This window comes from Thunnus maccoyii, chromosome 5 (assembly GCF_910596095.1).
Source record: "Thunnus maccoyii chromosome 5, fThuMac1.1, whole genome shotgun sequence".
Classification (NCBI taxonomy): domain Eukaryota; kingdom Metazoa; phylum Chordata; class Actinopteri; order Scombriformes; family Scombridae; genus Thunnus; species Thunnus maccoyii.
In genome coordinates, this window is record NC_056537.1 from 16,074,147 (window position 1) to 16,086,070 (window position 11,924).

General features: G+C 39.5%; 1 protein-coding gene across 2 annotated transcripts; it reads right to left on the reverse strand.

Annotated features, from left to right (window-relative positions):
* Nucleotides 1–4: 4 nt before the first annotated feature.
* Nucleotides 5–11,897, reverse strand: slc24a1 (solute carrier family 24 member 1). 2 transcript variants are annotated; one of them, XM_042412945.1, is made up of 10 exons: nucleotides 9,391–11,897; nucleotides 5,932–7,132; nucleotides 4,850–4,909; nucleotides 4,425–4,533; nucleotides 3,140–3,220; nucleotides 2,454–2,542; nucleotides 2,026–2,289; nucleotides 1,860–1,949; nucleotides 1,482–1,648; nucleotides 5–1,348 (listed from the first exon to the last, which is right to left on the reverse strand). In XM_042412945.1, exons 2-10 carry the CDS (start codon nucleotides 6,964–6,966, stop codon nucleotides 1,099–1,101), a joined length of 2,145 nt encoding a protein of 714 aa, XP_042268879.1. In that variant the 5' UTR covers nucleotides 6,967–7,132; nucleotides 9,391–11,897; the 3' UTR covers nucleotides 5–1,098. The 2 variants fall into 2 exon arrangements, with proteins under 2 accessions (XP_042268879.1, XP_042268878.1); XM_042412944.1 differs by lacking the exon at nucleotides 9,391–11,897 and adding an exon at nucleotides 7,453–8,204.
* Nucleotides 11,898–11,924: the final 27 nt, after the last annotated feature.

An 11,924-nucleotide genomic window follows, 5' to 3' on the forward strand; every position in this document is an offset into this window, starting at 1 on the left:
TGGGTCTATAAAAATATACAATATTTGATTTAACATTTTGTAGACATTCTTTTGGTTATAATAATAAAATGTACATTTTAACCACTTATAATAAATTTGATTGATAGAATACGTAAGATACATAAGTTGTTTTGTCAAATGTGTTAAGTTTGAACAACAGCTCTGACCTGCCCTAATTCAAAACCACTTCCCAAAAAATGAGTGTGATGGTTCACTGTGTTAATAATGTCCTTCACTTTAAACTGACAAACACCTGCCTGGACTCTGTTTGTAGTGCGATGCAGCTGCTCAGCTGATCACTGGACTTCACAATACGATGCTGGATCAGATACGGCTGTGTGCTTGGAATAAACACCAGTTTCACAGCATGTAAATTTGCATTTTAATCACCTTGTAAGTTGTAAACAGTGACAAAAAAACAAAACACTGATGACCAAAACATCATTTGATGTCTACATGTTGTTTACACTACTTGTCAATTTAAACTGTTTCTGAAGTATTATTTATCATTTGTAACACAGATACTAATTTGTATGAATTTTACATAAAAAAAAAAGAAATCAAATTTCCCTCGCTGGATCTATAGTTTGCTTTCATTTATGAATAAACACATTTATTCTATGATTGTCACATTCATCATTTTCCAAAGTGAGTGCTATTGCTTTGCCTGACTTTTTTTTTATAAAAACTGTTGTGCATGAAAGAAGTAGTTCAAGCAAGCAAGTTTTCTATATCGAAAGTTAAAAAAAACAGTCGTTGGCGCAGGTATATACTTACATATTGTACAAAATTCACATTTAGAAACTCATAAATTCGTCCAAATTGTGCACCTATCCTAGATTTCTAATTTCTGTAAACTCTGAAAAAAATGTCCCTTACTGCTATAACTGCACAATCTACATCATATTAGACAGTAGTTCTGCATCTCCATGTGTAATGGAAAAAATAATTTAAAAGCTGCCATCGTTACTAAAAGTGAGTATGTAACAAGTTCTAGAAAATGTAGTATGTGTATTGCTGCTGACAGACAAAAGTCACTGGCAGCAATGCAGAGCAACTACAGTAGCTTTCTGCGTGTGGTGATGGCTCCTGTCACACTCAGATGGAAACAGGGCAGATAATGAGACGGTCTTCCAGCATCACACTAAGCACCAGGAAGATAAAGTAGAGCAGGAACATGGTGGAGCCCAGGACCTTATTCATCTTCCATTTACAGGATGCAATGGAGATGATGACAAAGAGGAGCATGAGGAAAAGCAGCACAATGGCACAGAAGAGCCCATTGCTGCTGACGGCCACTGGAACAAATCCGTGGAAGGACGAGTACAGGAGCCATGGGACGGGCAGACTTTTAAGAGAGAGAGATGGCAATGTGCACAGAGCCCGAAGCATGAAGAGAGAGGGAGACAAAGAAATCCATTACCTGCATGTTCATCAGCATTTCATTTTCAGATGTAACACACGAGGCTATTGGAGCTCACCCCACGGTGATGTCGAAGATGTTACTTCCCACAGAGCTGGATACAGCCATGTCCCCTAGGCCTTTACGTGCCACAATCACACTAGTAATGAGGTCTGGGATGGACGTCCCTGCAGCCAGGATAGTCAGGCCCATAATCTCCTCAGAGATGCCGATGGTCTCACCCACCTACGAGGGCAAATCAGGGTTCATGACTGATTCAGGGCACAATCTTACTGTCACTTTCAAAACATTTTCACAACCTCAAGTAGATTTTAATGGAATTATAAAATCCTTTGATACCTGGATTTATGTGTACTCAGTTTCCAGTTTACAAAAATCATTGTGGAAGCTGCTTTGTGTCTGTGCTTAACATTTCAAACCTTGAAATGTAACTAACCTGATGGGCCCACCACACCATGAGGTAGGAGAAGACAGCAATCCATATAATAGAGCCCAGGAAGGTGAACACAAAGAATTTTCTGGATTTCTGTTGAACAAAGAACATGACGTAAAAGACATCTGAGATATTACAGCTGATCTGAGATATGTGTCCGGGTCTTTACCTGGTTGCGAACATCAGGAACTGTGAGCCACAGAGGGAAGACTATGGGCAGCAGGAAGAGGTAGGTGGCTTGTTTACGTGGTGTGTCAGGCCACGCTAAAGACAGAGGCTCATCCTCGTTCTCCCCTCCTTCTTCCTCATCTTCATCCTCCTCCTCCTCATCTTCATCTTCACTGGACTCATCACTGGACTCATCGCTGTCATCTTCATCACTGCTAGAGTCGTCTGAGCATTCTGACCCATCCTCCCCTGCAGGCACATCGTCCTGGAGTGTTGAGGAAAGACATTACGTTGGACAAACATGAGGAAAAAGACAGATAAAAGCAAAGACCAAACAGGGCTAAAGAGGCTGTTTGCCTAAAGTTTTGGCACATTGACTCTTACATAGACAGTTATCAAAGATTGACTTCTGGGCTGGTTGTAGAGTACCTTCTTGTCTTCTGTCTGCTCCTTCTTCTCTGTTTCTGGAGCTGGGGCAGCCTCTGGCTCTTTGGCTTGCTCATTTTTTCCCCCACCATCTGTGAAAGGAATTCAAATGCGTAATGTTTCTTACTCATTCAGCTATCTGTAAGACTTCAGGACTGGTCATATAAGGAAATGCAGTGTATGTGTTGTTAGGATGATAGATGAGGTCATTCTCATGGCAACTGGACTGTATATTGGATTTTTTACATGCTCCTTTTTAGTATACTTTTTAAGTACTGTTTGTATGTTGTTTTTTATACGGTATATTGTACATATGTGAAATTAAATATATTCCTTGTGTTTTATTTACACTTCCCTGTATACACTTCATATTTTGCTACTGGTCATCCAGTTTGCTGCCTAGCAGCACCTGCTAAAGACAGATTTTTCCATTGGAGGCAATAAAGATTATGTTATCATTATTATTATTATTATTATGGTGGGCATGTACAGTATCAAAGACATATTCATCTTTCTATAGCCACTTTGTGAGCTATTCAGTTCATATTTTAAGTATATTTCCTGTATGGGAAGATAGAGCTTTGCAGCGTAGATGATGAGCAGTTTTCAGAGTCTATTCATGAGCAGAGTCTGAAAGCTTGATGAAAGGCATCTGATCAGTGGATGACCATCACATCCTTCCACGTTACCTTCACTTTTGTCTTGAGTTTTGCTCTCTGCCTTCCGTCTAGCCACATTATTCAGAGTCTCAGCCTTATCCTTAAATTTCCCTACGAACAAGCAAAAACAAACCTCAGAATGGTGTGATGAATTTCTCAGTCATGTGACTAAAATAGTTTCACAGAAATATGTGGAAAACAAATAATCAGTCACATCAATCATGAGTTAGCAAATGTGAAATACCAGCAGTGCAGCATCAAAAAGCAACAACAGCAGCACAATATTTCCTGAGGCAATGTTACGAAAGAAAGAATGAGCTCATCAAAGGAATAAGAGGCACAGCACAGCATAAGACAAGACAGGATCCTTCCTCTGCTCTCTAGTGCACACATGCATTCCAACAAAACTATTTTTCTAATGGACAGATAATGAAGAAAATAAAAACTCAGAATCCCCAAATATCAATGTTTTTTGATTAACAAAATAATCTTTGTGTCTTTCAGTTTGACAACAGATCATTAGGTGGGATGAGCAGGTAACAGATATTTATAATGTTGTTTTGACTCTTCTCCATGTGGCCAGTGGTCTCTAAGAGCTCCTTTGACTGTATGGAGATACAAGGGCTACAAGCTGTGATCCAGATTTTATAGGCTCATTCAAAAGCTAATTATTGTGCTCCAGTAATGGAGTGGTTATTGAAGATGAATGAACCAGGAGGACACAGGTAAACAAATTGGGACATACTGTACTGTGTGGTCTTGCCTCAGGCAACCAGAGAACAGGAAAATATGAACATTTTAGTAAGATGATCAAATATGACCATCATAGCATAATACAATACAATTCTGACCTTAAAAACCAGGAAAATCAGAAAAACTAAGGGAGAGCTATACAGGTCACATGATTAACCAGCCTGCACCACATCTTAGTTAACAGATTAGATTACTTCTCTGCTTTCTAACTGATTTAACAGGCATGGATCCACTTCTAGGAATGCTTCTGACACAATAGAAATGATTTTTATACATATAATTATTTGTGTTGAAGAACCCTTGTGTAGACTAAACCCATTATGTCTTAAGGATCTTTTTTATATTTCACTGTGGGTGTGCAAATGGATTCCTCTATAGACTGAGGTAGGTATTTATCTGCTTAGTATCAATCTGGACTTAGTGCTGCCTTCATTTGGGACACTTTGCTAATCCATTTTACTATGAGAAGGACGTAATCCCCAGGCACTCATCATAACGGGCAGTTTTTAAGGCACACAATTATCAATCATCAGTGCTATCGTCATGACATGAAGGTACTCACCATCTCCTAAAGGGTCTAACGTGTGGATCATAAGTTGGAAGATGGTGTTTCTCATGGTGCTGTTGTGTAAAGAAGCTGAGCTTCCCCCTCGCTGGAGAGACGGCTTCAACTGGGGAAAGACATGGCTAGGGTCATGACAGCTACTCACAATAACAGACAGTGACACATCAGTGTGAAACAATTATGTCATAGTGGAGGTCAGGCTTGTTTTTTTTTTTCTTGACAGTGCATTTACATGTGTTAGCACTTGAAGGAATGGCTTATTAACAAAATGTTATAGATGAAAGAGACTTTAGAAAGATAAGTAAGGTGTAAAATTAACATAGAAAATGTTAGTACATGAACACTGTGAATGTGTGGGTAAGAATGATGTTTTCTGTGTCTTTTATTGCAGTTGATTGGTTGGTTGATAGTTTGACTTTTACCTTTAACAGATTCTTGTCCTCTGGAGCAGGACGGGCAGTATCTTCATCGTCCCCATTTGTCTGTGTGCAACAATTTAATTTGATTTAATTATTCATTTGTAGAGACACACCAAAGTTATTTAATTTTGGTGGACTTTGTATATTAGTCCCTATATAATGTACTATAATTCTATAGATTTCTATTTCACATTTAACATTGCTATTTATTACATGTGAGTAAAATAGATGGAGCTGCATGGCATGTATAGGATTATAATTAAATTATTCTTCACTCCATCAAAACTAAATTACCAGTATGATGTGACTGTATGGTGTAAAAAAAAAGCATTTTAACAGATTAAATAATTACATTTGCTGTGTGGGAACCCAGCTCCAGCAGTATATCCAGCTCAACAAAAACCCTGAATGTGCACAAATAGCTTTACTTCGTGTAAATTAAGCCTCAGTCACACTTACCAGGGTTAAACACAATATACGTTGATGCTACAGTTTGTACAGAGCCGTAGCTCCACAAAGGATTAGTTTGCTGTTGCTGATCAGCTTTGGTTCCCTGAGGCCTTGGCAAGTGTGATTTCACTCTTTTGACATGATTTGCATATACTGTAACCCCACAGGTGGGAGCAGAGATGTCATGAGTGGTGAGTGATGTGACTTTCCATTTCAGTAATAAACCACACATGGTTGTGATGAGTATGAGAGATTAAGAAACAAAATTATGCATTAGTGAAAGGATTATTGTCACTTTTGAGAATATGCGTCTGTATTCGGGAGTGCTATATTATGTGACAGTATTGTTTCATGGTAACAAGATTAAACACTTATAAAAATTGTGCCAGTAAATAGTTTTTGAAGTATCACAAAATCTACTTATTTTTAACTCCTCAAGAGGAACACATTTGTCTTCAATAACTGAACGTGTTGTTCTTTAAAACTCTGTGGCTAAACTGTCCTATAGTCACTCTTTAGGTAACTCCTCAGTATCTCCCACACTAGAGAAAACTGTCAATGATATAAATACCCAGTTGAAGACATTAAACATTTGATTTTAGGACACAGTTATGTTTTGTCACAGGAGTGCTTACCTCTTCAGGTTCCTCCACAGTAATAATTTTGACAATGCTCTTGTGTTTGTAGATTTGGGTTTTGAAGGCCTGCTCTATTTGCACATTGAACTTCATGAAAATCACGTAGACAGTGTAACTGGTCACCAGCATGATGCTCTCCCACCACATTATGACATTATCCAAGAAGCAGACGATGAGTAATATGAGGTCAAGTATGTAGAAGGATACATCTCTGAAAAGTGGCCACCAGGTTAGATGAAGCACCTCCCGAGAAAACAAAGCACACATTCCAATCACAAACAAAATGTTGAAAACTGCTGACCCAACAATTGTGCCAATGCCCACATTGCTGTGGGCGATGAAGACCCCTATCAAGGAGGTGAAAAGCTCGGGGGCAGAACCCCCAGCAGCCATGAAAGTAGCTCCTGCCACATCGTCAGATATGTTCAACTTGTCTATGATTACCCCCAGCGCAGGAACAAAGAACTCATCACAAACAATTGCAAGTGAAACAAACATGTATATCATCCCAAAAACATGGAGGATCACCCAGCCTTGTCTGCGGTCTTCAATAGAAAAGATATCTACTGGGTATTCTCCCTTAACAGGTGGAGCTTGACCAGGAGAAGCTGGAGTAATGGTAGTTACAGGAGGAGCTGGAGTGGGTGTGGGTGTCTCCTGTGGAGGCTCAGGAGCCACATAGATGCAATGCACAACAGTCCGGTTTGTGGTTGGTGAAGATGGAGATTCAGTAGACGTGGCTTCTTTAAAATCTGAATTTGTATCCGAGTGATGCATCTCTGGTGTTGTTTGATCTGTTGGCTCTAATTCATGTACTGCAGTGGGAGGTTCCTCCAGCCCCTGAGTCTCTACTGGAGCCTCCTCAACCCCCTCGGTTGAACCCTCTCCAAAATCCTCTCCAATCTGAGGCATTGGCAAAGGCTCATACAGTCTGGCACTGATGGTCAGCTGGTAGAGGGTACAGAGGAAAACCCCGGAGAGGAGAAACAAAACGCGGCTCAGCTGCAGTCGCTTCCTTCTTGTGCAATACATTTTCCTCCAAAGCAGTGATGCTACTGGTTATGGTGAATTAAGCTGCATAAATGGGCAGCCGTGAAGGGCAAGTCCAGCTCTCTCCCCAGCAGACCATGGGGTGACAGAATCCAAAACTTGAGTGGCGTGATACATGTCACATCCTTGACTGCTTGGAAAACCCCACCTATTGTAAATGAAAGGAAGTATTACAGATAAAATTACATTTAGATAGTAGGTAGCACACCTGTGATGTACATTTGAAAGCACTTAAACTACTCAGACAGTGTACTTAATATATAATTGTCTGCCATAGCATTATTGATAAGCCCATTTAGAATCTGTTATGTCTACTGTCTTTGCATGTCGATGGTTTCTGAGAAACAGAATAAACTGAATGCCAGAAAACACAAACACAACACATAAATGACTGAGAAACAATAGGCTAATTTCCACATCATTTACAAAAAGAACAACAACATAAAATATGCTTAAATGTAGCCTTACCACAAACGGATCAAATCCTGCAAAAACAGGGATGCAAAAAATCTCCAAAAGCAGATTACCACAGCTGGTACAGTGGTCCAAATAAAAGTCCAAACTGTTGCCAATGGCCAATGGGTTATGTAGGACGCAGGACAAGTCTTCACAATGGATCAGCATAATACCTAATACCTGAGGTCTACTAAGAGGATTATGTGCATTGTCTCACTCTCACTTCATCACGAGCCTACATTGGTAATATTTAATTTAATGTAAAGTAAGTGGCGCTTTTGCCTAAATATTATCATATAAAATCATTTTATGTACTCTGACTGACTGACACTTTACAAATACAATGAAATAACCTTTCCAAATTTGAACTGGGATGACTAACTTTGGTATTTAAACTCTAGTCTAAAATTAATAATGTGCATGAGCCAATAGCATTATTGTTGACATTGTGGTGTAACCCGCTCATTTCTTTATAGCACAAGAATGTCAAATTTCCTATGTTTAGCATGTATCTCATAGGAACTATTTATTCTTAGGTACAGTGCTGCCACCCGGACGGATGATAAGGTGCACATTAGATATGGCAATAAAACCTTTGAATGGCACGCAGATAATTAAGACGCTTTCACACCTGTAGGAAAAATGATACATGGTTGCATTTTAGTTCTGGTCCGGTTCCTGTTCACACTGACTTTTTACGAACGAACCAAGAGGAGTGAACATGAAGTTATACAGACTGACAGGTACCTCGTTGATTGGACAGTTTAGCGATTGTCATCTGCATCATCAATGCATCATCAGGACACACGTGGGGAAATCAAATTCCGGTGACTGAGAAGTTAATGCAGCACTTTAATGCTTCTGATGTGTATTTGTATGTGGTGTCACAAAGAGCTCACGAAAAAATAACTGATTATGAGCATTATTAGTATTATTTGACTGCAAATCGACCGCATGTTATGAGTAACAGGTGAGAACGCTGCCAATTGAACCCTGGTGCGAATCAAAAAACCGAACCGAGACCGCTTGAAAAGCTGGGTCTCCGGTGCGGTTCATTTGTGGTGTGAAAGCAAACGAACCAACCACAGATTTTATGATAGCAGATATGTGATTTTAGCATTATTTCAAAATCAAAAAATCAAAAAAAAGCATTACTACAAAATCCATCTGCTGTTCATAAAATCTGTGCAGGAAGCGATCTTATAATTGCATAAGTCATGTAAGTTATATATCCATGTATATATATGTATGCAAATCATTTGGTAACCATGGTAACATGTATGCACGTCAGCTCGGGTATTTTCCCTGATTAATAATTCCTGATCAAAAGCTGTTAAAACTGCTGTCCTTATATCCTCTGTGTACTCTGTCAGTTCATTAAGTCCATTAAAATTGTATAACAGCGATCCCACAGTAATAAACCCTGAATCATTACTGTACGACGCCTTCTTTTCCTCCTGTTAGTCATTACTCATAACATGCGGTCGATTTGCAGTCAAATAATACTAATCATGTTTATAATCAGTTATTTCTTCGTGAGCTCTTTGTGACAGCAAAAAACATAAATATACATCAGAAGCATTGAAGTACTGCAGAAGCTTCTCAGTCACCGGAATTTGATTTCCCCACGTGGGTCCTGATGATGCATTGATGATGCAGGATGACAATCGCCAAAACTGTCCAATCAACGAGTTACCTGTCAGTCTGTATAACTTCATGTTAACTCCTTTTGGTTCGTTTGTAAGAAGTCAGTGTGAACAGGAACCGGACCAGAGCTAAAATGCAACCATGTATCATTTTTCCTCTTGTTCTGGACCAAATGAACCGAACTACAGGTGTGAAATCACCCTTAGATTTACTTGACAACACACTGTCATTGGTTCTCTATTTGTATGGAGAATCAGTTACAGACATGAAGTTTAACCCGTTAAATCCCACTCAGCTGTTCACCTCATCTATGAAGGGTACGACTGCACCTCGAGATTTCAGTGGGACAACTCTGACAGTGTTTTCCATCCCGGCCCCGTCCTCTGACCCTTTAATGTGTTCATCATCTGCACCATGAGGCTCAGACTTCTGGGAATGTTGTTATTGATATGAGCCAAGAAAGCCCGCCCCGTCCTCATTGATGCCATCTCCATTTCAAGCAGGACGATGTTGTTGTCCTGGTTGATCTCTACCCCGCCCAGCAGGAACTGCTTGGAGGAGAGGAGGGAAGGGGAGATCTATCACTTACTCTGCAAGTAAAATTAAGCAAGATGTGTTGTCTATCTGCACCAAGACTTCAGTTAAATCTAAAATTAAGAAAGCACTTCAAACATCAAGTTTGCATCAGACACCGAGGAGGCAGTTTTTTGAGAAGTTGGATCAAAGCCTGCAGCTGCATCTAAAGTAGAAAATACTATTTAGCTGTTTACTTTATTGAAATAAGTAACTGCAGATAAAGTCACTTCCTCCATGCACTAAAACTGAACACCTGTTTTGCTATTTTAAATGTGTACTACACAATGCATGCAGTATCATTATGTAACAACATTCACAATTTCTGTCCTCATCACAGCCCTGTTAGCACATCTTTAGTTTCAACTTACCCTGCAGAACTCGCTGAAAACAAAGCCACAAAATGATGTGCAGACAGATTTTAAGTTTTAATTTTATTTGCATTCTTCTCTTTATTATTGCTGACAGATATCACTGCATCCTTCCCACCTCTGCGCTCCCACTTTTGTGAATCCAGGCAAAAACAACTCAGACTGAATACCGTGCATTTTTCCACTTTGGAAAAAAGGACCAAAAGCCAGTTGGCTGTTATGCAGAGGAAGAGGGCAATAATTTTGAATCTTGGTTCTTCATATCCACAGCATTCAGACCTTTGAGTAAGCACAACTTTATAGAGTTTGCAGAGGTTCTAGAGGTTGAACTAATCTTCTCAGTAAACATATATCCAGTAAATAAGTCCATTAAGAAAGACGTTGTAGGGCATTTTTGCCCTTCATAGATTTGGTCTTTCTTCCATTTGTCCATTTGGGGCTGAACATTTAAGTATTTGCAGCTATGAAAATAATAATAGTAATAAAAAAAATCAAATTATTTATCAGAAAATCTAAGTTTTTGTCTTTCATAAATACTCCAGGTCTATAATTCATTTGCACAGATTTCATAAAATCTGATTGCTTGAATTCAGATCCTAAATTCAAGTTGTGAAATTCTGAACATCAAGGATACTGAGGATGAGCAATTGAGCCTAAATGTAATTGATCAGACTGCTAAAACTTTAAGATTAAGAATTCAGTAGAGATTACATTTCACAGTTAGGTATTTAGTTGTTTATAGGATTCACATCATTATGGCCATTCTTTGCTTCCATACTACAGGAGCTCACCCCACAGTGATGTCAAAGATGTTACTGCATGCAGAGCTGGAAATGACCATGTCTCCCACTGGTATTGACGTCTGGGATGGACATCCCAGCAGCCAGGACAGTCAGGCCCATAATCTCCTCTGAGATGCTTGATGGTCTCACCCACCTATGAGGACAAACCAGGACTCAGAATGGATAGAAGCTACAGAAATGGAAAACTGCAGACATGTTTTTCTCTGTAATTCATCTGTTGCAGTGAGAGGTTCCTCCAGCCTCTGAGTCTCTATTGTAGCCTCCTCAACCCTCTCGGTCAAACCCTCTCCAAAATCCTCTAGAAGAGGCACATACAGTCTGAGAGAGAGGAGAAACAAAACCCTTCCCAGCTGCAGTCGCCTGTGTTGTGTTCTTTTTCTCCCACAGAAACAGTGGCTATGAAGAATCAAGCTGAATAAATGGGCTGCAATGGGCAAGTCCAGCTTTTTTCCCAGCAGGCCATGGAGAGACAGAATCCAAAACTTCAGCGTTGGGATCCATTCACATCCTTGGCTTCTTGGAAAAAAAAACAGCCTATTGTAAATGAAATGAAGCATCAGAGTTGAGATAAAATTACAATTAAGCATCAGGTGGAGCACCACTGAAGAACAGTATATGTGCAAGCATTCCAACTATTTAGACAATGCATAGTTGCCTGCCATAGCATTATTAGAAAGTCCACTATAGACTCTATGAATAGGGGTGGGGGGTGGGATGGGCAGACTTTTTGGCTTTTGAAGATCACAGTGGAGATTGTAGAATAATTGCACAATGAAGAAGGCATAGCCAAAACATCTGTGCATTTGCCCCTTGTGCTTGTATTGGACAATTTAAACGAAATAAAAAAGAAACTCTAATTAATTTGAGTGTAAGAACCTTGTTTTGCCATTTTGGAATTTGACTTTGGTTACACGCTCCCCAGCTCCCCCATGTCTTTTGGTTGAGGGAAATGTTTTTTTTTTTTTTTTTTACTTTACTTCTAATGCTCATTGAACAGCCATAAACACGCAGTAAGCTGTCTTACCTTTAAACAGGCGTTTCTTTCTCAACAGTTTCTGCGCAAAACTATCCACCAAATCATCAAAATCCA

Coding starts and splice junctions, on each gene's coding strand:
- slc24a1 (XM_042412945.1), bottom strand. CDS start 6,966: ATGTATTGCACAAGAAGGAAGCGACTGCAGCTGAGCCGCGTTTTGTTT. Junction 4,910..5,931: donor CTGTGGAGGAACCTGAAGAG/GTAAGCACTCCT, acceptor TGTTGCACACAG/ACAAATGGGGACGATGAAGA. Junction 1,649..1,859: donor TGGTGTGGTGGGCCCATCAG/GTTAGTTACATT, acceptor TTGCCCTCGTAG/GTGGGTGAGACCATCGGCAT.